The sequence below is a fragment of the Lagopus muta genome, chromosome 14, assembly GCF_023343835.1.
Source record: "Lagopus muta isolate bLagMut1 chromosome 14, bLagMut1 primary, whole genome shotgun sequence".
NCBI classification, from domain to species: Eukaryota; Metazoa; Chordata; class Aves; order Galliformes; family Phasianidae; genus Lagopus; species Lagopus muta.
The window spans coordinates 15,449,693-15,471,632 of NC_064446.1; the positions used below are offsets into that span (position 1 = coordinate 15,449,693).

General features: G+C 51.0%; 1 protein-coding gene across 5 annotated transcripts in view; it reads right to left on the reverse strand.

Moving 5' to 3' along the window:
- The window catches only part of JADE2 (jade family PHD finger 2), a 56,277-nt gene that overhangs the window by 16,602 nt on the left and 17,735 nt on the right, over window positions 1-21,940 (reverse strand). For all 5 annotated transcript variants that reach the window (XM_048960992.1, XM_048960993.1, XM_048960994.1 and 2 more), the window contains exons 5-8: window positions 11,884-12,053; window positions 4,188-4,399; window positions 1,413-1,580; window positions 398-514 (exon numbers count right to left, since the gene is read on the reverse strand). In XM_048960992.1, the coding sequence (XP_048816949.1) occupies window positions 398-514; window positions 1,413-1,580; window positions 4,188-4,399; window positions 11,884-12,053 (667 nt within the window). The remainder of the gene's footprint in view (window positions 1-397; window positions 515-1,412; window positions 1,581-4,187; window positions 4,400-11,883; window positions 12,054-21,940) is intronic.

Below are 21,940 nucleotides of genomic sequence, written 5' to 3' on the forward strand. Positions count from 1 at the left end.
CACATCCAACCCTACAGCTTGTGAAATGCTCAGGCTTCAAATCCCATGAGAAATGGACTTCCTGGCAGCCACGCCAAGCCCTTCCGCTGGGGGTTCCTGATCTCCAACTAAGGTCATCTGCAGTCTTGATAATTAGTGTCACCACAGCAACATCACTGCATTACCCAAAAGAAAGTTCATCTAGGTTCCTAGCACTCAATACATTAAAAGACTGCAAACAACAACAGCTGATGATGCCTGATTGGTGCTCACGCTCCTTGTTAGGTGTGATCTTGGGACTCAGGCCAGGAATGAACCCAGCCTGGATCTCGTCCACCAACTCAAGAATCAAGAATCTCTTGTGGCTATTACAGGCACAAACATGGGGTCTGAGTTTCCTTGCTGCTGATTCACGTACCTGAATGCAGGTCCCAGTGCACTCCTTGCAGAGGCTGCAGGACAAAGCCCATCTGCTTGCTGGGATATGTGAGATCTTTGTAATGGGTTCCATTTTTTCAGGACATCCAATGCTAACCTGGTCACAAAATAGAAGACATTGTCAATACCTGTTACTATCCCAAATCTCCTACAGGGATATCTGAAGCAGTCAGAATGAGGGGTAGATATTTTGTTTCTTATTTTTCAAGTCACTCATAACTTGGGTAAAAAACCCAACACAAAAACCAGAAACAACTATAGACGATGCTCTGGACTTTCTTTTGCATCCACCTGCCTGCCAATTTGAGCTAGTGTTTGCCCTTATTGTTCTGAATGCTGGTATGTCCTTGTCTCTCTGGCACTCCTCTTTGCACTTCACATCAAGGGAGGACAATATGACACTTCACCCCTCCTTGGGGAGCGTGAGTGTTTCCCATGAGCAGGGCAGCAGCTTGCACCCTCCAGTGTCCTCCTTAATGGGGAGAGCTGCTTGGCTGCTAATTAAACACTCAGCTTGGTGCCTGATGGGCATTGCAGCTCCAACCTCAGCAGGGCTCAATGAGCCCAACTGGAATTGCTGTTGATGGATATCTAAGCTCAGACCTGGGGAAATGCTATAACATGATGGAAAGTACAGCAACAATAGTGGAGTAGCAAAGTTCTGGGCTGCAGCAAACGATGGCAAGCTCAAACGCAGCAGCCATGGATACAGGAATGAAGGATGAAAATCTGCTTACTTTGGAAGGCCTCACGCAGGCAAGGATCCCCTTGCCTCCACTGCCAACCTTTAAATGAGGTCTGGGAAGGGGTGGATCCTGGCTCCAGCCCTTCCAGTCACTCAGCTGCATTGCACGCAGCTGAGCTCCCCTGGGTTGGCCCTGCCTTCCCAGCAGGTGCTCCATCACTGCTTCAAGCTGTGACTTTGCATTTTCGCTACACCTGGAAATCATGTCTGTGCCATATTTCAAGAGAAGGTTGGAAAGCATCTTACTTACTTCAGGTATCCATAAGGCACAGCTAACGTGGACCCATTTTGTCCCGCTCCGTGTGGGCTTCAGTGCTCCCCCTCTCTTCGGGCACAGCAAACACTTGGGCTGGACGCCGAGGGCACAGGTCCGGCACAGCCAGCTGCCAATGGGGACCTTCAGGATGCCATAGCATGCCTGTGAGACAGGAGGAAGGTTGGTTAACCTGGCCATCCTGCAGTGAGCATCCTCCTGCAGCATGGCACACTTATCGCCACAGCATCTGGGTGTCCTGGTAAAGAACAGCAGACACAAAACTGCAATTAAAGCAGCCAGTTTAAGTTCTTCCTTCCTTGTCACGTTCCTTATTTTCACATGGATACTCATGCTGTATCAATATGTCCTGGTTTTAACTAAAAGCTGAGTGTACAAATGTGCTTTATATCCTGCAAACGGGAGCAAAAGCAGTGAGAGCAGCTCCTCGATACGGACATCTGCCCACTTATTACACATGCACTTGAACAACTCCAAAATCACAGTGGCTCACAGAACTGCCAGCTTGGGTGTGACCTGGTCCAGTGACCCAGAGACATGGGGTTTGCATCAGCAGCTCTCTGTGTGCAAAGGATGGGCAATGAGAACGTAAATCCAGCATGAGAGGAGCACAAACACACCTTGAGCTGACCCATCCCACGAGGCACGGGGTGGTGAATCTACCTTGAGGGTAGATAAGGGCTGTGAAGCCACAACCCTACAATTGGGAAAAATGGCCACACTGGTTAAACACCCTGCACAGACCAAAGGGGGAAGTGAAAATAACTGCGTAAAAGTAAAAAGGGGAAACTGACAGTAATGAATATAAATCAGAAGGGAGGAGCCCCAATCAGGAAGAGTGATAAACCCAAAGGACACGAGGACATATCTGTGGCCAAGGCAGTGGGAAGCAGAAGGGAACAAAAGGACTCTGCTGCCTGCACAGCCAGCAGACCTGCTGCGATAACACACGGCACAGACAAGCCAAGGGGCTCAATAAATATTTCTCTTCCGTACTTGGGGAAGAGCCAAATGATAAGCTGTATCACATAATGATAATGATAAAATACTTTCCACTTCAGCAGTAACTTATGATTGTAAGTTACATACCACTAAAACTGGACAGTCTTTAACCAGCAGGTCCCTATAACTTGTACTTAAGGAGTTTTAAAGAGTAGCAGGCAGCTGCCTTGGCCACTGACATGAGGCTGCAGGAAGTCTCACAGCACTGAGGGCTTCTGAGAGCAGTGGAGAAGCTTGTGCCTGTGCCATTATGTTAGGAGAGATGATTAATAACAAGTAATTACATGAGTATGGTACACTAGCATGGGAAAAGGGGATGCTCAGCCCTCACAGCCGGGGAGAGACTTTGTAGCACAATTTTAAGTTGCCCCAAACCATAAATGGACTCTGACAGTAGTAACTTCCATGGAGAAAAAGTCACTTTTTGAACATACTATTGGGAAAATAAAGGAGGTAATATGACTGCTGCAGGTCTACATGGTTCACAGAGACTTAAAGGTGTTTCAAAGCACCTGCAAATGGGACAGACAGATCATTTCTGTAAGAGATTTTTATAAAGCACCTGATTTGGTATTAGGCAAAACCAAACAAACAACCCCAGCATGCATATCTGACCACGGCTCCTCCTCTGCTTGGAGGCTCTGGGCTTTGTTGCTATGTGAATGGGGAAAGAGATGGGATCTCTAAAAGCTTCCAAGTGGGTGCTGGGGTTCAGACCCGAATATATGCCCCAAAAATAAGATAAAATCAGCCATTTCTTCCAACAGCCTTTAAATCCAACCCGCAGCATCTCCTTCTGCAGCATCATGCTGCTCCCAGCACTGAGGTTGCTGCTGGGCCCGTCCGTCTGTCCTGATGGAGCCTGGCCCCCACACTGCTGCACAATGGGCACATGTCAGCCCACGGCCAGAAATTTCCACTTGAGTTCACTAAAAAAGAAACACCAAAAAAAAAAAAAAGAAGAAAAAAAAAAAAGAAACCAACTCCAAACCATCCCCAAATCATCCTGGTATTTTGTGGAATCTGATTCACTGATGGAAACCATTCAAAACACCCACCTCTCTCAACTATACATATCTCCAGCACTCTCCCACCTCCAGGAAATGCTGATGGAAAAGCTGCCCAAAAGATGAGAAAATGGAGAGGAAAAAAAAAACCAACAAAACACCCTTCTCAGAAAGGAGAGTAAAAAGGGGCTCTGCTTTGGATGCTGACATCTAAGGGCCCCACTCCTGCACTTCCCATTGGAGCCCACCCAGCAAAGCGTCCCTGGAGCCCCCACAGCAGGGATGGATGCTCAGCAGCAGCACACAGCTGAGCACTGTCCTGCTCCCAGCATGTGTGCACAGGAGCCCACAGATACTGCTGCTCTTCCTTCTTTCTGCCAGCAAAGGCTTGCAGCCTTTACACTCAATTCTGAAAACATAAAATGCTTTCCTCCAGGCGGTGAAATAAAATGAAGTCACACATTCACAGAGCAGGGAAGCTGGGACAGAAGCTCTGCGATGTGTGACAAAGCTGGTGGAGCTGGAAGGTCCACCACCAAGGAAGGTCCAACAAAACGTGCAGACTGAAGGGAAGCCAGCAGCCATGCTGCTTGTCCCTAGGTGCTAAGGATCCCACAGCTTGGCAAGGACCAGGAACAACGAGCACATTCACGGAAGAGGAGGAATAAAAGATCACAGGGCTGAAGGAAAGAGGAGCGGGAGGCAGCACGCTCAGGGAAGCGGCTCTCGGGCTGCTGCTCACCTGGTGCACGCAGACGTTGCACTTGTCACAGAACACCATCTCGTTGCCATCCTCCCCCTCTGGCGAGCGGCAGACGTCACACACCACGTCCTCGTCGTACTCGATGCCCAGACCCTCCTCTGTTTCAATGGCGATGTTCATGTTCTCGTAGCACATCGTCTCCAGCTCCTCCAGCACTCTCTCCAAGGTGATCTCATCCAGCTCGGGCTTTTCTGCAAGGCACAAAGCAGAGATGGGGACATGGCGCCCTGTGAGTGCCCACAGCATCACACAAGTCGGGGGGCACTTGAGACTTCAGCTCGAATCAAAAACCTCAAATCCACCACGGTGGGAAGGTCTGCGATTCAGGAAACGGCTGCTTCTAACTTGGGATACAGTTCATGTTTCATAGACAGTAACAAAATATTGCTGCTGGCTGAGAGGAGAGAAATCCATTCAGCTGAACCAATGCGGATAATTAGGTCTGACAGCTTAAACGTTCAAGAAGACAAGTTCTGCGAAGATGCTTTCTGCAGTGAGGGCTCAGACAAGCTTTGGCAACACAAAGTCAATGCTTTAATTGCTAAGACTGTGAAAATTGACCCTTTTAAGGCCAATTAAATGGAACTGTAAAACAGAAGCCAAAGGTTGTTACTGAGAACAAACAAGTGTTTTTAACTGGCTGGGTCCACGGGCACAGGATCAGACCTGGGGTGGGAGCTCAGACTGGTTGTGCTGCCTGTTATCCCCGCCATACCAGTACCTTTAATGGAAACCAGCGGTGGACACGTGGATCTTTCTTACTAAAAGGCAACAGGAGACAGTATCTCCTTTATAAACAGAGGAGAAAAGGGACTGAGGAAGTACTGATGTGTGGTTATTTGTTGAGAGTTCAAGGAAATATTCACCTCGCTGGGCTTCTGCTGGGCTGCAGAGTTCAGTCCATACGCTGGGACAAGCTCTGCAGCGGGACAAGGCTGCTGAGCTGCTCCTTTCCCCCACCAATCTGCCAAAAAATCTGAGTCAAGGGGCAAAGGAGACCCGCAGGCAAGACCAGCAAGCAAACACACCATTGTCTGCCTTTTCAAGATCTTCCCCAATGTTTCGCCTTGGCACGGTTTCCCCTGGCTTGACAAGTCTCTGCAAACACCCAGCCTGGCACTGCACACATCTGTGTGGAGGCAGGGATCCCATCGCCGCAGACAGAGCTGCTCCCCATCGCTCCCTGCCAAGTGCTCAGCAGCCCTGCTGCAACACACAGCCGGTTGGGCCTGTTCTGTTGAGCCGGATCTGGGAGCCATGAGCCCCACCAAAGGGCTTTGTGGGGCCTGAGAACCCCCAGCCCAGCACACTTTTTCCCTCAACAGTGGCCCTCATAAACACACCACCCCAACGCCTTTGCTGTAGGAAGAAACACAAGCTGTCATTTCCATAGAATCGTAGAATGGTTTGGAAGGGATCTAAAAGACCACCTAGGGACCCTAAGTTCTTTACTAGGAGAGTGGTTAGGCCCTGGAACGGGCTGCCCAGGGAGGTTGTGGATGCCCCGTCCTTGGACGTGTTTAAGGCCAGGTTGGACGGGGTCCTGGGCAACCTGATCTGAATATGTATGTTTGGTGGCCCTGCTAGGCAGGGGGGTTGGAGCTACATGATCCTTGGGGTCCCTTCCAACCCGGGTGATTCTGTGATTCTGTGATTCTGTGACCCTGCCATGGGCTGCTGCCCCCCACCAGCTCAGGCTGCCCAGTATCCCATCCACTGCCTTGGGTACCTCCAGGGATGGGGCACCCACAGCTCTCTGGACAGCCTGTATCACACACAGATACCACATTTACTATTCTAAATCCCATTCCTTCCCATGTTTCAAGTATCACTAGAAAACAAGAGAAGGAGGTTGGTGTCCACCATGCCCCTGCTCAGCTCCCATTCCACTGAGCGGAAAGGCTGCATCCCAGTGCCACAAGAAGTCATTGCCTGCAACAGAAGGGCTTTCCTCACCAGCTTACATCAACATATTCGTTACGTTGTCACGCCAAAAAACACAGCTCTCTCCCTCCCTCCTGCACACATGCACTCTCACACTCCGTTTAGATGTAATTACATTAGGAACCCGTTTGCCAAGCGCCATTCAGAATACCTCAGAGCTTATTGAATTGACAATTGCACTTGATGGGGATGAAGCGATTAATCGCTTATGAAACACTAAACAATGGGGCCTGAGGGTGAAGTTCCTTTTCCATTTGCGCTCCATTTATCTCCTTCTGCATCATATAAAGCCACCGCTATTAAACTCCATTCATAAAATTGTCATTTTTTTGGCTGAGAAAACACCGTCTGTATTGATCACGGCCCATCAAAAAGCAAAACCAAAAAAAAAAAAACAACACTCCACCAAAACACTCCCTGTGCAGTATGCAATAATACTGTTACCTGCTCCAGGGCACGAAGTGCCAAGAACCAGACTTGGATCCACTCGGATATACACTGGGTGCCTCCAGGTGAACAAGTGCAAGGAATAAACCTCAGCTCGCAACCATGCCTTGAACTGTAGCCAAGACTGTGGACTTGCAGCACGCCCATGCTCATCACTGTGGTCCAACATATTTCATAGAATCAACAATCATTTCAGCTGTGAACCTCACCAAACCTGCAGGTCTTCCTGGCTCCCCTCACTCCCAGCCGTGAGTGGCTCAGATGGATAGAACACCCCACTGAAATGCAACCAGCTCAGGTGGAAGCAGGAGATGAAGCTCAGGTGGGTTTACAGCAGGAGATGAAGCTCCTGGAAGGCCCTTCATATGAAGATGTGGCTCTGAGGCTCTATAGGGCATGAGGCACTGAAATGAGAATTTGCTCATTATCCCATATACTCAGAAATAAGGCTTTCCTCTCCTTTTCCCTAGAAAGCGATGCTCCCTTCTGGCTCCCGCTGCCTCCCACGTTTCTGGGGACTCAGCATCAGCCCCAGGAGGAGCTCCCACACCCGCAGGCAACACCAGTACCAATGCAACCACCATGGGATCCCCACTGGGACAAAGCCTCCCCCATTCCTGCCCCAGAGCTGGGTGTTCGTGGGCAGCCACCCTGAGCATCCCAACACTTCCTTTGCATGCTCCCAGCCTCCACTATCATTATTTCTGCAACACCATAATTTATGTGGCATGAAGGAGCAATATTCTGCTAAATGAATTCTCAGCTACTCCTTATCCTGGTTTGAGCCTATTCACTGCGCAGGGAGGAAAAATAGCTGGAGAGCCACCTCTCACAGAACAGAGACCTATTTCTGACTAAACTGCACTCCGCTGAAATCAATTTGCCGAAACAATAAATCCTTTTAGCCTGTGTAGTGTACCTGGAGATGAAACAGCTCACGAACAAAGACTCATCAGGGCTGCAGGCTGGGCCATTAGTCGATCCACAAGCCATAAACCTCAGAGTCTCTTTTTCAGCATAAAAACTGAGTAAACAAAACTACTGCTCCGTTTTCAAGAAACAAAACAAAAAAAGCACTTGTGAGATGATGCCTTTGAAACAGAAGGGGTAAAAGGATGCAGCTCCTGCTCAGCCCCAGGGCTGTGTCCCAGGGAACCCCACAAGGTCAGGCGGCGATGCACAACCCAGTGTGCACTCTTCGGTGCTCCCCAGCCCTACAGCTGCTGCTGGTGAACCATCTGCAGCCCCGCTGCGCCTTCCTGCCCTGCACATCTGCAGCCCAACAGCCTCCCTCAGCCCACACTGCGTTTGGAAGATGGGCCCGTTCCTCATTCACCTCGTATCGACCTTATTTACAAACAGACCCAAAAACGTGGAGTGGGACCGCCGAAGCGCACGGCACCACGCAGCCTGCGTGAGCTGAACACAGGCAGTGAAACTTGGAGATATTTTGTCACAAACACAGCCTGCTAATGCACTTAAGAGATTTACAGGAACCAATTATCACCCTTTATGCCACCCACCGACATCAATTATTGCTCAAATTTAAGACGATGACAAAATGTTTTAGAAGCCACTTCATAATCTGCTGTCTCTCTCCTCTAATGCTGCGCACTGACAGAGCTGTCCTGGAGCACTCTGATTAAAGCCTCTTCACTCCACCCAGCAGCAGCACGCCGAGGATTGCTGGGAACTGCTGCAATTACTGCAATGAATTTATGGAAATAGCAGAACAACGGCTTGACATAGAAACTGATTGGGCTGAGGAACGTGAAGGCAACACGAGTGGTGGAGGGCTCGGTGAAGCCTTTGTACATCAGCTGCCCCTCCTGTCTGTGGGATGTGGGGAGACACTTGAAAGGGGAAAGCTGGGCTGTTGAGTAAAGGAAATGGAACCCACTACAAAAGGGACAGGGCTGTGCACATCCTCCTGTGTGATGGTCTTGGGAAATGCCTCCTGGGGATAGGCAGCCCCTTGATGCTCCAGTCACAGCAGCCCCATCACAGCGGTCCCATCATGGCAGTAGTTCCACTGCAGTATTCTCTGTCTGGCTGCACCAGTATAGCACTGGGTTACTTCTCCACAGCCAGAGCACGGCAGGAAACTGCATCCCAAATCTTAAAAATACCAAAGCAACGTCACACGACAGATACTGGAGTGGCTGTGCACGGAGCACAGTGATGGGCACCTGCAGGCGGGTGGCACCAGCCGGGCACAGCTGTGCTGGGGTGTTATTGGAGATGTCCAACCTGCAGCCCTGCCCTAGGGATCCAACACAACGCCTTGGGGAAAATGGGTCCCACATCCTGATGGGACAGCCCTGGGCAGGGCGTCCCTGCTCTCCTATCATACATTTAACAGCAGTTTCTGCTCAAGCGAGCTTGCCTTCCCCACGGTTCCTCTGCCTGCCCGGGTTTATTGCACATCTACTTGACCAACTTCACCTCCGCTGAGGGAGGCATGATCTAATTAGTACACAGACATATCTCAAGTATGCAGTGATGAATTCCCCCTGGAGCTTCAAAAGCAATAAATGTGACCTTTGCATGTTCCTGCCATAAAATAACAGGAACACCTCCAGCTCCCAAGATAGAAACTGTGGTGGGCATATGTGAGCAGCATACACCATATGGATTAAGTCAAGGGAATACTTAGAAACTTCTATTCTGCTTTCAGCAAAATTGATTCCGGCAACGTTTTTAGCAATTTCTTTAGGATTTTCCACATGTTTTTATGAAGTGCTGATCACTGCAAAAGGATCTTTCAGCCCAGTCTTTGAAGTCTCTCTAGCCCCACTCTCACAACAGCTTTGTATTTAGCAGAGATCATAACATATAGCATAAAATCCTAATGAAAAAAAACAAAGGCTCATGGCATGGTTTCACCCGGAAAGGGCAGCCCTGTGCTGCCAGCAGCGGCGTGTGCATAAAATGGTTCAGGGTTTCATTCACACAACCTCAAGGATCCACTTCTTGCACTGTCTCCTATTGCAGCAGCAACAAATAAAACATTCAGGCTCGCTTAAATATTGATTTTACCCCTAGCACTCAGAAAGCCTTTAAACAGTGCATTTCCATCAAGTACAGTCCCAGCTACTGAACCACATTACTGGTGGGGATGGTTTAGAAGTATTTAAAACCATTTTATGCGAAAAAAGACTTTCCCTTTTCAGAAAGGCTGCCCATCTAGCTCAGAGTGGAGCAGCAGCGGCAGATAGCTGCAGCTATCTGGAGGTTTATCTGATCCCAGTGATAAAATTCCATCTCAGAGGTGACCTAAAAAGGACTGGAAAAGGCATGTGCTGTGCTCAGCGATCAGCGCTGCACTGGGATGAGCTAATAGGTGTTTTCCAGCTCTCCTCCCCACCGCTGCTCAGGAGCCAGTCAGAGATCACGCTCCTTCTTTGTCATTGAATACTTTGTGGATGACACACTGTGCCCATGAACTGCCCAATGACAGCAGCTCAGCTAAACACCCAGGAGGAATTTCAACTTCTGCATATCTCTTCAGGCTGGGAGATAACTTCTGACTTCTCTGAATTGGGGGAGAGGCTGCAGCTCTCCAGTTAAGTCATGTCAATGATCTCAGAGATTAGCAAAGCTGGTTTGGAAATCTCAGCATGTCATTAATGTCGAGGGCTTCCGGGAGAAAGCGCTATTTACAGATCACCTCCAGACCACCCTAAGCACGTTGCAGCCCTCTGCGTGAGGTGATGAAGGGCACAAAAGCTCCATTTCCCACCTGGCTGAGCACCCGATGGCCCCTGCCCTGAAGGAAGCAGAGGCTGAGCCCTGGAGGGCCACAGACCTGTGCCTCACGTGCTCAGGGCACTGCAAGAACTGCGCCAGAGCCAGCCCTGATGTGCACGTGGGAGGGCTGGGGATGGGGAGAAATCATACACAGCTTTGGGCTGCAGCCACATTTGCAGTAGATTTCACACAGCAAACACTGTTTTCCCAAGCTGCCAGCATATTTCAGGCTCACACGGTAATTACAGAGCTCTTTTAGCAACAGGAATGGACTGAGGAATCGGCTGATGGGCAGTGAGTCTCTTCACATTACCACTGCTGCAATCCCCTGGGCTCATTACTACCATCCATAGTTGTTATTACAGAGGGCTCACTAGACACTGCAGTCCCTGTTCTGTATGGATACCCCCACAGGACCGCTCTTGTGAAAGCTCATCTCCTGATGAATGACAGAGCTGCAAGAACAAAATGCAGCTAGCTCAGAACTGCAGAGAGCATTACTGGCAACGCACTGGCTGCATCCTGACATCAGATCCAGGTGCATGTCTGGGTGCTGTGTGTCCATACACACGCAGTGCCAGCCCAGCACGCAGCCTGCAGAGCCAGGTGCAGCACAGGAGCTGCTCTGGGTTGGTACTCATCAGCCCACATTGCATAAATGGGAAGGATGCAGCCAGCACACATCTGGCTCTGCTGGAGCATCACCAACCCGCTTCCGCGGCACCGGCCCCGGCTCAGCCTTCAAGTGATCCATCAGCCAGGGAGCCCCACATCTGAAAACCATTTCAGGCATTGTGTTTGTAACCAAATACTTTGAAGAAATAAAGCGAGCCAAGTTTAACCCAACTGAGCTGGACAAGGCAGTTCTCTGCCCGCTGCCTTCCTAGAGACTAAAGGAGTGCGTGCAAGGGGAACTGAAATAGATACAGAGCCCCATCCTGGAGCCCAGAGATGCCCCTGACAGCCACCCAGTTTCGGTGGGAGGGGGACCCACAGAAGAACCACTTGTCTTTTTTGGGAGCACTGATTGCTCTGCTCTGCCTGAAGGCTCAGCCTGAGCTGCAGTGAACCAAAACTGAGGTGTGTAGTGACGGAGATAAGGCTGCTAATAGAGGCCCAGTTAATGAGGACAGTGCTGATTGCGACCTGCCAGTTACACAAGCTCCACAACACCAGGTCTGTCCTCTTCAGCAGTGCATCAGGTCTGTTCAAGCACTTGATAATGTGCTTGTCTCACCCTTGAAGACTGTTGGAAGTGGGAGCAATGGGCAGGCACATTACAGCCTTCATTGCACTCAAAAGGTGAACGTTTTATTGTTTTGTTACTCTTACCTGTATGGCAGCAACCACACCACAAGGACTGGGAAATCCCTCCAAGCCCAGGTAGGACTACACACCCAAAGCCCATGCCAACAGACCATGCACAGCACAACGGTCAAATTCCCAGCCCAGTTACTTGCATTCAACCAAGACGTGCTGATGATAACTTTAAACAACATAATGCCTGCTCAGTGGCCAGCCCTGCAGGACTCACCCATCTCCTTCAGCTCCATGTTCACGAGCTCCAACCAGCAGGCATCCAGCTCATCCAGGTCGTAACGGCTCATGCCCTGCAGGTACGTCCTCGTGGCTTCTGAAATCTCAGAGCCCGGCAGGCTGCTGGGGGACACTGGGGAAGGCAGGTTCTCCAGCTGGGGTATGATTCTGGAAGAGAGGAATGAGAGTTTGAGAGACAGTTACAAAGCATCCCCATGGGAGCCCAGTGGCCGTGTCTGGCCATGAGGGTGCACTTATGGCACTGATAATCTGACTTTAGGAATGAGAGCACAGCTTGAGGCAGGAGGGAGATGAAGCACTGCTAAAAAGGTGAAAGGAATCAGCAGTGAGTAACTTGAAGCGTTCATTGCTAGCTCCTGAGGAAAGAGGAGGGGACCTGAAGGGTTGAGGCTGCTTCAACCAGCAAGAAAACAGCTCTGTCTGCCGGGAATGGGGCTGTGCGGCTGCCATCACACCAGAAAGAGGAGGGGTTGCTGCGTGCCAGGGTAAACTGGACACAGCACCAAAACAAACGGCTCAGGCTCATTTTTTCATGAACAGTTTTGATGTCATCAAGGAGGGAAAAAACCAACATGTAAAACCAGAAAAATATCCACTTTTGACTTTGATAAACAGTCTGTTCCCATGGGCAGGGAGTTTGCACTTCGCCTGCCTGCTCTGCCCACACAAAGCCATGCCAGCTGCAATGACCATGGGAGACACAGACAAAAAGTGCCCCTATATAGACTTAAATAAGCACAGCTCACACAGAGGATTGGCTTTTACTGATCTGGAATGAAGCTCGTTCTGCTGGCTCACGCCTCCATATGCCTCAGCCTCTATCAATCAGTCTCATCAAATTGATCACTACAGAAATAATGCTGGCACCACTGCCACATTCAGGCTTTAACATCATGCCCCACTCCTCCTAAAGCCCCTTAGATGCTTTTCAATGAGAACCAACCTCTCCCACTCCCCCACGCTCAGCACAGCCCTGCGGATCACAGCCAGGATCAGCGGCCGGGAGGCTTTGTGTCGGGGTCTCTGCAGGAACCCTCTCACTTTGCAGGAGTTACATGATTTCCCTTCATGCTGTGAGAAATTAAGCCACTTTTACACTTTGCAGGGATCCTTGCTCCTTCTCTGCCTCACGAGCACTGCTGCACGCCTGCTGCCAGCAGCCTCCCACGTGTGTCCTCCAGTGCCAAGTGAGCCAGCATGCCCGTCCCTCTGAGCTGGGGGTTTGCTCTCTGCCCCCTTCTCAGCACCATGCAGGCAGCTGGGGCTGGGCTGGAAACACCAATGTCAACCAGCTGCCTGCCCAGGGAGCCAGCCCTGGTGCTCATACAGCACCAACAGCATCTGCACAACACAGCACTGAGAGCACAACTCAGCCAGCCAAGGGAGAAGTGCCCTGAAAGGTCATTTCCCTCTGCCCTTCCAAATCATATCCATGATGAGCAGCTTTCCTCATGGCAATAGTTTTCCCATTACTGCTCGCTGACTGGAGCACAATGAAATGAGTGCTGGGCTGCAGGGGTGAGATGCTCAAGGGCAGCCCTGATTGCTCTGTGCAGGCCTCCAGCTCCTGTTTCTGCCCTGGTTTACGATGCCTGCAGCCTCATGCCTGCTCATGGAGATGTCCCACATCCCACGTCCCACATTCCATGTCCCACATCCCATGCTGCTCGGAGCAAGCACACTGCAGCAGCACCGACTGCAGGCTTCCTGCCCAGCACTCGCTGTCACTTCGCCTGCGCTTCTTGGCAAGTCAGCAGCAACATGGATGACACTTGCCATGCACACGTCAACAGTGTCACGCGTAATGACATGCAAGCAAAGGACGAGCTGGAAATAAGAAGCAGCCTGCGGTGCCAGATGACAGATCTCCGCAAAGCTGGGAGCTGGAGCTTGCTGCAGTATTTGCACAGCTCACGTTTCTGCCCCAAAATATCACCTAACAGCCAGACGTCAACACAGAGAAATGCTGCAAAGAAACACAGTGAACAGCACTGCCGTCCCTTCCCAGCTGCTGCTTTGCCTGGAGCAATGGCTGTGCAGGGCCTGGGGCTCCGACCCTCCTGCACCACCACCATCAGGTTCTGCAACTTTACACGACTTGCTGAGATCCTCAGCAAAGCACCCAGCCTCTTCTGCTTTCCTTTCCCCATCAGTGGATTGAAAATAACGATACTCCTCAACACTCCGAGGGCAGCTCCTCCAAATCTCAGCTGAGGATTGGAAAGTAAAGCCATGAAAGCACAGTTCTGTGAGGCTCCAGACTTTAAAATGAGCTCGCTGTAATCTAGGACAGGGCTTGGGGATTCAGCAAAGTCTGTATTTAATGTATTTAATGCAGACAGCAGTAATGACACTGAAACTATGCGTGCTCCCAACGAGCTTCAGGACTCTCCTCCAAGGAGCTCCCAGCCCCATTAAATACCCTGGAGCCACGTGCTCCCAGCAGAACTGATACTCTCTGTCCCATGAGCCATGATCAGGGCGGTTTGCAGAGCACCAGGCCCTGGGCTGAGCAGCAGCAGGCTCAGCACAGAGGCTTGGAGTCAAAAGCTCTGAGCAGTGGAGAAAAGACACCCAGGAGCACTGGGCACTCCTTCAGAGCTGTGCCTCCTGACCTCCTTAATCCCCGTTACACAAGCAGCCTGTGGCACAGCCCTGCAGCAGGTACTCGAGGCGCGTTGCCTGGCTTTGCAAAGAGCTCAGTGATGCAATCACAAAGCTTCACGTGGGGATTGATGCTAACAGCACTGCTGCCGAGTATGCCTGGAGTGTGGCTGCTCCCCACACTGCAAAGTGAAAAGGGTCTTCTGCTCACTGTGCAATGCAACTCACAGGGCTGCTCTTTGCTTCAAGACCAAGTTAATGAAATCACAAAAACCTAACGGTGCCCCACACGCTTGCTCAGCAGCAGCATCTGAAACATACCTGGAGCAGCAGTGCCAAGCACCTCCCAAACCTGAAGAACAGGTCCTGGGGAGCTTGTAGTCAAAGGCTGCATCCATCACTCATTGGTCCCATAGGAGTGAGCACTGATATGGAACATCTCTTACATACGGTTTCAGCAGCTGAAACAGCACTCCTAAGAAGCAGCACATTCCCTCCTGATACACTAATATACATGGCAAAGAGCTTCTTGTTATTCAGAGTCACAGAATCACTTGATTTGGAAGGGCCTCTTAAAGGTCACCTTGTCTCATGCTCCCCTGCAATGAACAGGGACACCCACAGCTCAACCAGGTCCCTCCACCTCTCTGGGCAGCCCGTGCCAGCACCTCACTGCCCTTACTGAGGCACCCAGCAGAGTAAGATTTTTCATGGAGCACACGGACACAGCAAGAGGTGCAGAGGCTCTGTGATGTGCAGAGGATGCTGAGAGAAGAGACACGGAGCGTGACCCCGGGCTGGAGATGGGAAGTACCACGGGGCCCCATGAATCATAGCCAGAGCTGCAGAGTGCACCAAAATGGGAAGATGGGCAGGAGGTGCACGACAGCAAAGCAGGAAACAAAAATGAAAGCAAGCAGGAGTTTATGCCTTGATTTAGCAAGGTAGCATTTAAAAGTATTTGTATCAATCAAGAGCTTATTTAAACGAAGGGCTGAAAATTGGGATCAGCCAGAAAAGCACAACAAACCTGAGGCCATTAGTCTGCAAGTGGGTCTCAAGGGCACTTGAGGGAAAGAAGTAAGTGGACCCCAACACTCTCGAGGATCACATCTATCCTGGGAGAAGATTATGTGGTAATAAAACACACTCAGCCAATTCCCATGGTTAATCATCTCTGCAAACGGAATGCTTCAGTTTGGCTGAAGGGAGAAGGCTTTTTTTTCCCCTATATTCTCCCTTTTAATACACCAGATAGAAATAATAAATAACCCCACACAGCACTTCCCTTCCGAAAATACTTTGCCTTATGACAATGAAGGCTTCAGCCACTCATCTTCTCACTACCTACATTCCAGTCTAAATTAGTCCTGTCCAGTGTCCATAAATAAATCAGCTTAGGAAAGTCAGTGGAAAGATAATTCTGCCAGCAACCTTCAGAGGATGCTGATCCTGCTGTGCTGCCAGCTCTGCTCGCGGGGGAATTCTCCTGCAGCACACTCCAACTTTAAAAAGGCATTCTACAATTTAAAGGGATGATTTTCATTTTCTGTTTATTAAAATAGTATCCAGAAGGCAGTCAGACCAGACGCCCAAGCTTCTTACCAACTTAAGCTCATGGATTGTATAAGCACTGTTGCTTCCGAATAGCGGAGCAGGTGTGAGAAAAGGAGCACAATGGTGAATGGGTGACAGGGCTGGGGGCTGCACCACAAACAGCACTCTGTGACCCTCCATGTGCCCAAGCCCTGATTTATTAATGGTTGTTATGCCACCTCTATGGCTCCTATGAAAGTCTGTAACACCATAAGCCAAAAAATGATAGTCTGAAAGCTCAGTGCTTTAAAAAAAAAAAAAAAGGGAAATCCGAGGAGATATGACAGCAGTCAGGCTCTACATGACCTGGCCTGATGTTGAAAGCAGGACACAGGTGGAGGGGAGGCAGCTGGAGGAACATCTCTGGGATGTGGGTGCAGGTCCCAGCAGGTGGCTGAGGATGCTGCCCCCGTAGCAGCACAGTGTGGGAAGTGTTCCCACCCAGCTCCCACACCAGAGGACTCAAGATTTGGCAGCTGTCCTTGCAAACACGTAACAGAGAGAATCAGGATCAGCTCAGGGGGGCAAAGGTGGGGAATGCAAACCCTCGGCTGTGCTTCCCTCTGCTATGAGGCCAGCCTGCTGCCAGCACCTTACCAAGCACATTTCTAGCAAGAAAATCCTTTCCACACAGACCTGCCTGGTACATCTGCATGGCAGTGAGCAGCTCCCTGTAACTGCACCGTTTGTCACTGCTGCTGCTGGGCTGCACGGCTCTGTACCTTCAATTCCATCCCTGCGGTCCCCAGCTGACCGAAATCTGCACTGCAACTGAAGACTGCGGTATTTTTCCTTTCTGCCTCCCTCTTGCTTGGTATAACCCAAACCTTCAGCAAAGCACTCATTATAAACACCTGGGCACGGATACATGCATGGCTCAGCACCGAAGCTCCTGCCTGGCTCCTTGCTGCTGTTTCAGGGGAACAAAGCAGTTGGATTTAGCCCTGGGTGGATGCACCAAGCTCCTGGAACAGCAGCTCTGTGCCCAGAAGCCCCCCCCTTCATGACTGCACAAACACCAGTAACTATCTCTCAGCACAGCCACAGTCCCTTTGTGCTGCCCAGGCTGCTCAGGAAGGGTTAACACTGCCTGCAGCATTGGCCTGCCCTCCAGTACAGCAGCCAGTGAGCGAGGCTGAAGGTGACGTAATGCCCGGCTGGCTGCGGGATGCGCATCGTGTCCTGCATCCCGTCCTGCATCATGGTATCACATCCTGCATCCCATCCTGCTGGGGGCCAGCCAGGCACCTCGGTGTCCCCAGCCAGGCAGGGACCAGCCCAGGTTTTTCCCAGCGCTCCCCAAGCAGAGGTTGCTATAATAAATAAGCATTACAGGCTCTGAAAGCATTTACAAGTTTACAGCGATTGCCACCGCGCAGCTCTGTGGGTGCACCCTGCACAGCTCCTCTTGCAGCTGCTGGCACAGCGCATGTCCTGGCTGCAAAAATCCTTGTTTAGGCACTGTGGCTCTGGCCACGGTCGGGCTGCTCAGGTTTGCAAATCCCCTTCTGAGAGCCCTGTTTTGTTACAAACAGCAGGGAGGTGGTTGGGTGGCCCTTAGCATGCAGACACTGCACACAGGTTCTGTAACTTGTCCTGGAATCTCCATGCCACGGTTAACAGGGACCATCAGGAAAACGCTCCCTTTTGTCCTCTGCATCTCAAATCTCCTCTGGCAGCAGCCTGTGAGCAGAGTAGGTCCCTCCAGCCCTCTGGTGTGATGCATTTCTCTAAGGAGAAAGCAATTCACTCCTCTTTGATGTATTAAAAAGAGGAAAACAAGCAAGCAGGAGGAACCAAACAGCCATCTTGTTAAGCCCAGACAGCTCTTCCAGTTTTGCTCTGGAGCTGTTTATCACCATATAAAAGCCCGATACCCAGCAGACAAGATGAAGACTACAGCGTTGATGTTCCTGTCTCTCTCACAGTTATATTCCAAGCCAAATCTCCCCGAGACTCAGCTCAACAGATGAATTATTCAGGTCTCAGCTCTGATTCCACCAACAGAGTACAGATGTTTTTCTGCTTGACCAGAGCATGGCAGAGTCTGGGTGGGAAGCAAAGTAACACAGCTCAGGGCTGCTATCAGTGAAGGCAGGGAGACTCATACGTATGTTTGCTGAAGACAAAAAATGCTGCTTCTTCATGTAACTTCAGCCATGCTACTAACAATAAAGCATCTGGAATTAATTGTCTTAGGCAGATAATGCTTCCACAATTATTTCGATAATGCAAATAGCCCAACTTTTATTTCTAGACACCTACTAATGGGGAGCACAGGAGGCGTGAGCGACAGCAGCAGTCCCACATCTGCTGTTCTGCAAGCAGGAGCTTCCCCGTCCCAAGTCCTAAATCCCAAGTCCTAAACCTACCCCACATGACCACCAAAGGAGTGCAGCTGAAGCTCATACCGAAGCTGGGGCGCAGGGATGCGTGCTCCCTTAGTCAGCACGGTGCAGGCACACAGGTCTCCTCTGTACACAAACCCACCCAAGTGGAAGTAAGGCTGCGAGCAATCTGAATGGGCAGCAGCCAGGCTCTGCAATGCACTTTGAATCACTGCTTTAACACTGAACCCTGAAACACAGGACGACAGTCCCTGCTCCGAGTCACCAGAGGCAGAGGGTGGCCTGGAAGAAACCTCTGCCTTCCCACACTGCTGCAAAGCAACACGTGTCTCAGTGCATCTTCCAGATCCTCTTCAAATGCACTGCAGAAACTCCAATCTACCACCAGCCCTCCCTCAGCTCAGCCAGGTGCAGCAGACACGGTCCTGCAGGCTCAGCTCAGCTCACAGAAGTGCAGTTCTCACCTGAGTTCCATGGGATCACCAACAGCAGCTCTGGACACGGAACAGCTGATCCCATCATCACCGCTGCTGGACCATCCCAGCCCTCTCACACCTCCAAGGGGCTCTTGAGAGCTTCTCATCTTACTCAGCAGGGATGCAAGGCGCACTAACCCACAACGAGGGGATGGAGCTATAATTACTGCAGCAGAGCTTGGACCCACTTCTGGGTGGGGAAGGGATGAGGTAGAGGATGGAGATGGGAGGTGATGGAATGAGATGTGGAGATTCCACGGAGCTCCCCAAGGTTGGTGGAAACCAGCCCTCTCCTTCCATACATCTACTGCTGGGATATGCCACGTGCCACATCCAGCAAAAGTCACAGACATCCACAGGGAGAACAAGCAAACATTTTGAACACACGTCCAAGGGGCTCAGCACTAGGCAAGAACATGCTGGATTAGCACGTTTCCCATAACAAACTAATAAAGGTGAGGATTCACTGAAAGCGTACCTGAGGATTTGTCAAGCAGGCTGTAAAGCAGAAATGATTAGAAGTAACAAAGGAAGGCAATCATGCTCATCCCCTCTCCAAGCACTGGATACAAAATCAGTGCTGTGCCCCAGCCCATGCTGATGCTCCTGTGCTTTTTCTCCCACGGTGGGGACCCCAAAACCTGACACCCCCACTGGGGCTGCAGCTCCTGAGAGAGGAACCCACTCACATGGACCTGATGGAGCCCTGAGCTCACACAATTTCACCACAGTGGGTGGGAAAAACAAACAAACAAACAAAAAAATACAACCCAGGCATCTCATGTTAAAACAACAGCACAGCTCCAAGAGACACACAGAGTGCTGCAGAATCTTGCCTGCCCCTTCTGCAGCAAAGCCCGAGGGAAGCTGCTGATGAGTCAACAGGCAGCAGGCAGCCGGCTGCGGGAGGGAGGGAGGGAGGGATGGGAGGAAGGAGGGAAGGAAGCGCAGCCCTGGCTGGGACGCAGTGTGCTGGCTCCACACTCCAACAGAACTGTGGTAGATGCTGGGGCACTTCCTGGGTTCAATACCTGGCAGCCCCGCATTTTTGCCCAGGGCTCCCACAGCAGCATCATACAGCACAGCCAGAGCTCTGCTCCACCTGCAGCTGTGCTTCTGGAGAACATGGGATAGAGGAGACTAAAGGGGACGGTCACATCACTGCCCGGATGGCGTGGCAGCCATTCATCCTCTCCCACTGACCCACCACCAGCATTTGTTCCTTCCTGTTGCCACAGCACTTTCTGTTTTCTGTTCAAACAGGGCCACAGCAACGATGCAAGGAGAGATCTGCGACGCCAAGAATATCTGGGAACCCTGCCAGCAAGAAGCAGCCTTCCTGCTCGTCCTCCCGCTGTGCGCACATTCACAGGAAGCAGAGTATACAGCACATACTGATGGAGCTTAATGTGAGCTCCCAGAGCTGCCTCGAGGTCCTGCCCACATCCCTGTCAGCTCAGGGAAGGGAGATGTTAAACGATTCAGTAAATAAGGAACTAAAGACTTACAGGTGCACAGCACCAGAGATAGGGGCCAGTGCCACATGGAACGATGCTCCTGGTGCACCAGGATGAGCTGGGGTCAGGCTCTGTACCCACTGCGAGGGAAGGGCTCTGTGGCCCCATATGAGAACCCATGCAGAAAGCAAAGAGCATCTTCCTCCAGAGCTCATCATGGCATAACTGTGGAAAGGTAGAGCTCATAAAACCATAGAATCACTGAGGTTAGAATAAACCTCTCAAATCCCCAAATCAAACCCAGACCACCCCCACCACATGGTCAATGACCATGTACCCTAGTGCCACCATCTCCACAGCTCTGGAACACCTCCAGGAACAGTTCCTCCCCCACTCCCTGGGCAGTCTGTGTCCGTGCCTGACTACTTAGAGAAGAAACTTTTCCTAATACCAAACCTGAACCTTCCCTGGAACAACTTTGGTTGCCCCAAAGGTTCTTGTTCCCAGCTGGTGACTGAATGGTCCCCACACTTCGACACTCCCAGACCACCAGGACAACTGCATTTGGTGCTATTTCCTTACTTGCTTACCCTTAACCTCAACCTGTGATGGTCCCACTCTGCATCCAGCACCCTGGTAATGTCTGTGCTGGGGTTCCCCCATCTGTGAACCCATTCTGGGGCTACATGGCTCAGCCCTGCTACTGGGCTGCCCAGGGCACCTCCTGGCTACGGGACCCAGAGGAATGGGAAACACCACTCTTGGGAGAAACTAACTCCTCATTTTCCCTGCTCTCATTTGCCTTTCAATGGCTTTTAGAGCCAAGCTTTGCCCTTGAGGCTGTGGGCAATTCCCAAGCAAGCTGCTGCATAAAATGAACCTCCTTTTAAGCACTGATGAGTCAGGTTTGTGGTGAGGAAGCATGCAATGTTCCACGCTGCCCAGCGGCTCTGCTGTGCAGGCAGCACACACATGGCTGGTGGCATCCAGCCCCGGGCACCAGAGCACTGTGACACAGGGGCTAAAGGATGCTCTTCCTCTGTGCCTCACATCAGTCTGCAACGGACCCCGTGTTAAGGTGGTTCTCAGTGAAGGCATTTCCAGGCAGCTGCTTTCTGAGGAAAGCATGCCTTAAAAGAAAGCGCTTTCCCCTTCTGCTTCACCCACAGCTTTGACATTTTAGAGCTCCAGCAAAATAAAACGTTTCAAAATCTCATTTTCAGCTTTGGATTTGCACAACCTAGAGGCAAGGCGCAAGGAGGAAGAGTGCACTTCTGAGCACCCAGGCAAGAGATTAGAAGAGCAGCAGCTCTGTGCAACGCACCTTTCAGTGCATTTCCCCCCACTTCTATGGGCAATGCTCTGTAACACCACATTGAGATGTGGCACAAAGCAAAATGCTGCCCCTGGCAGTGCTGCACCTGAAGCTGTGCCAGCTCTTGCCCTGGAGGAGCAGCAGCCATTGGGCTCTGAGCTTCCAGCCTGCAAAAAGCTCAGTGCATCACCAGCCCACAGCACTAAAGTGATGTAGGATTTAGGGCAGTGATGCCATC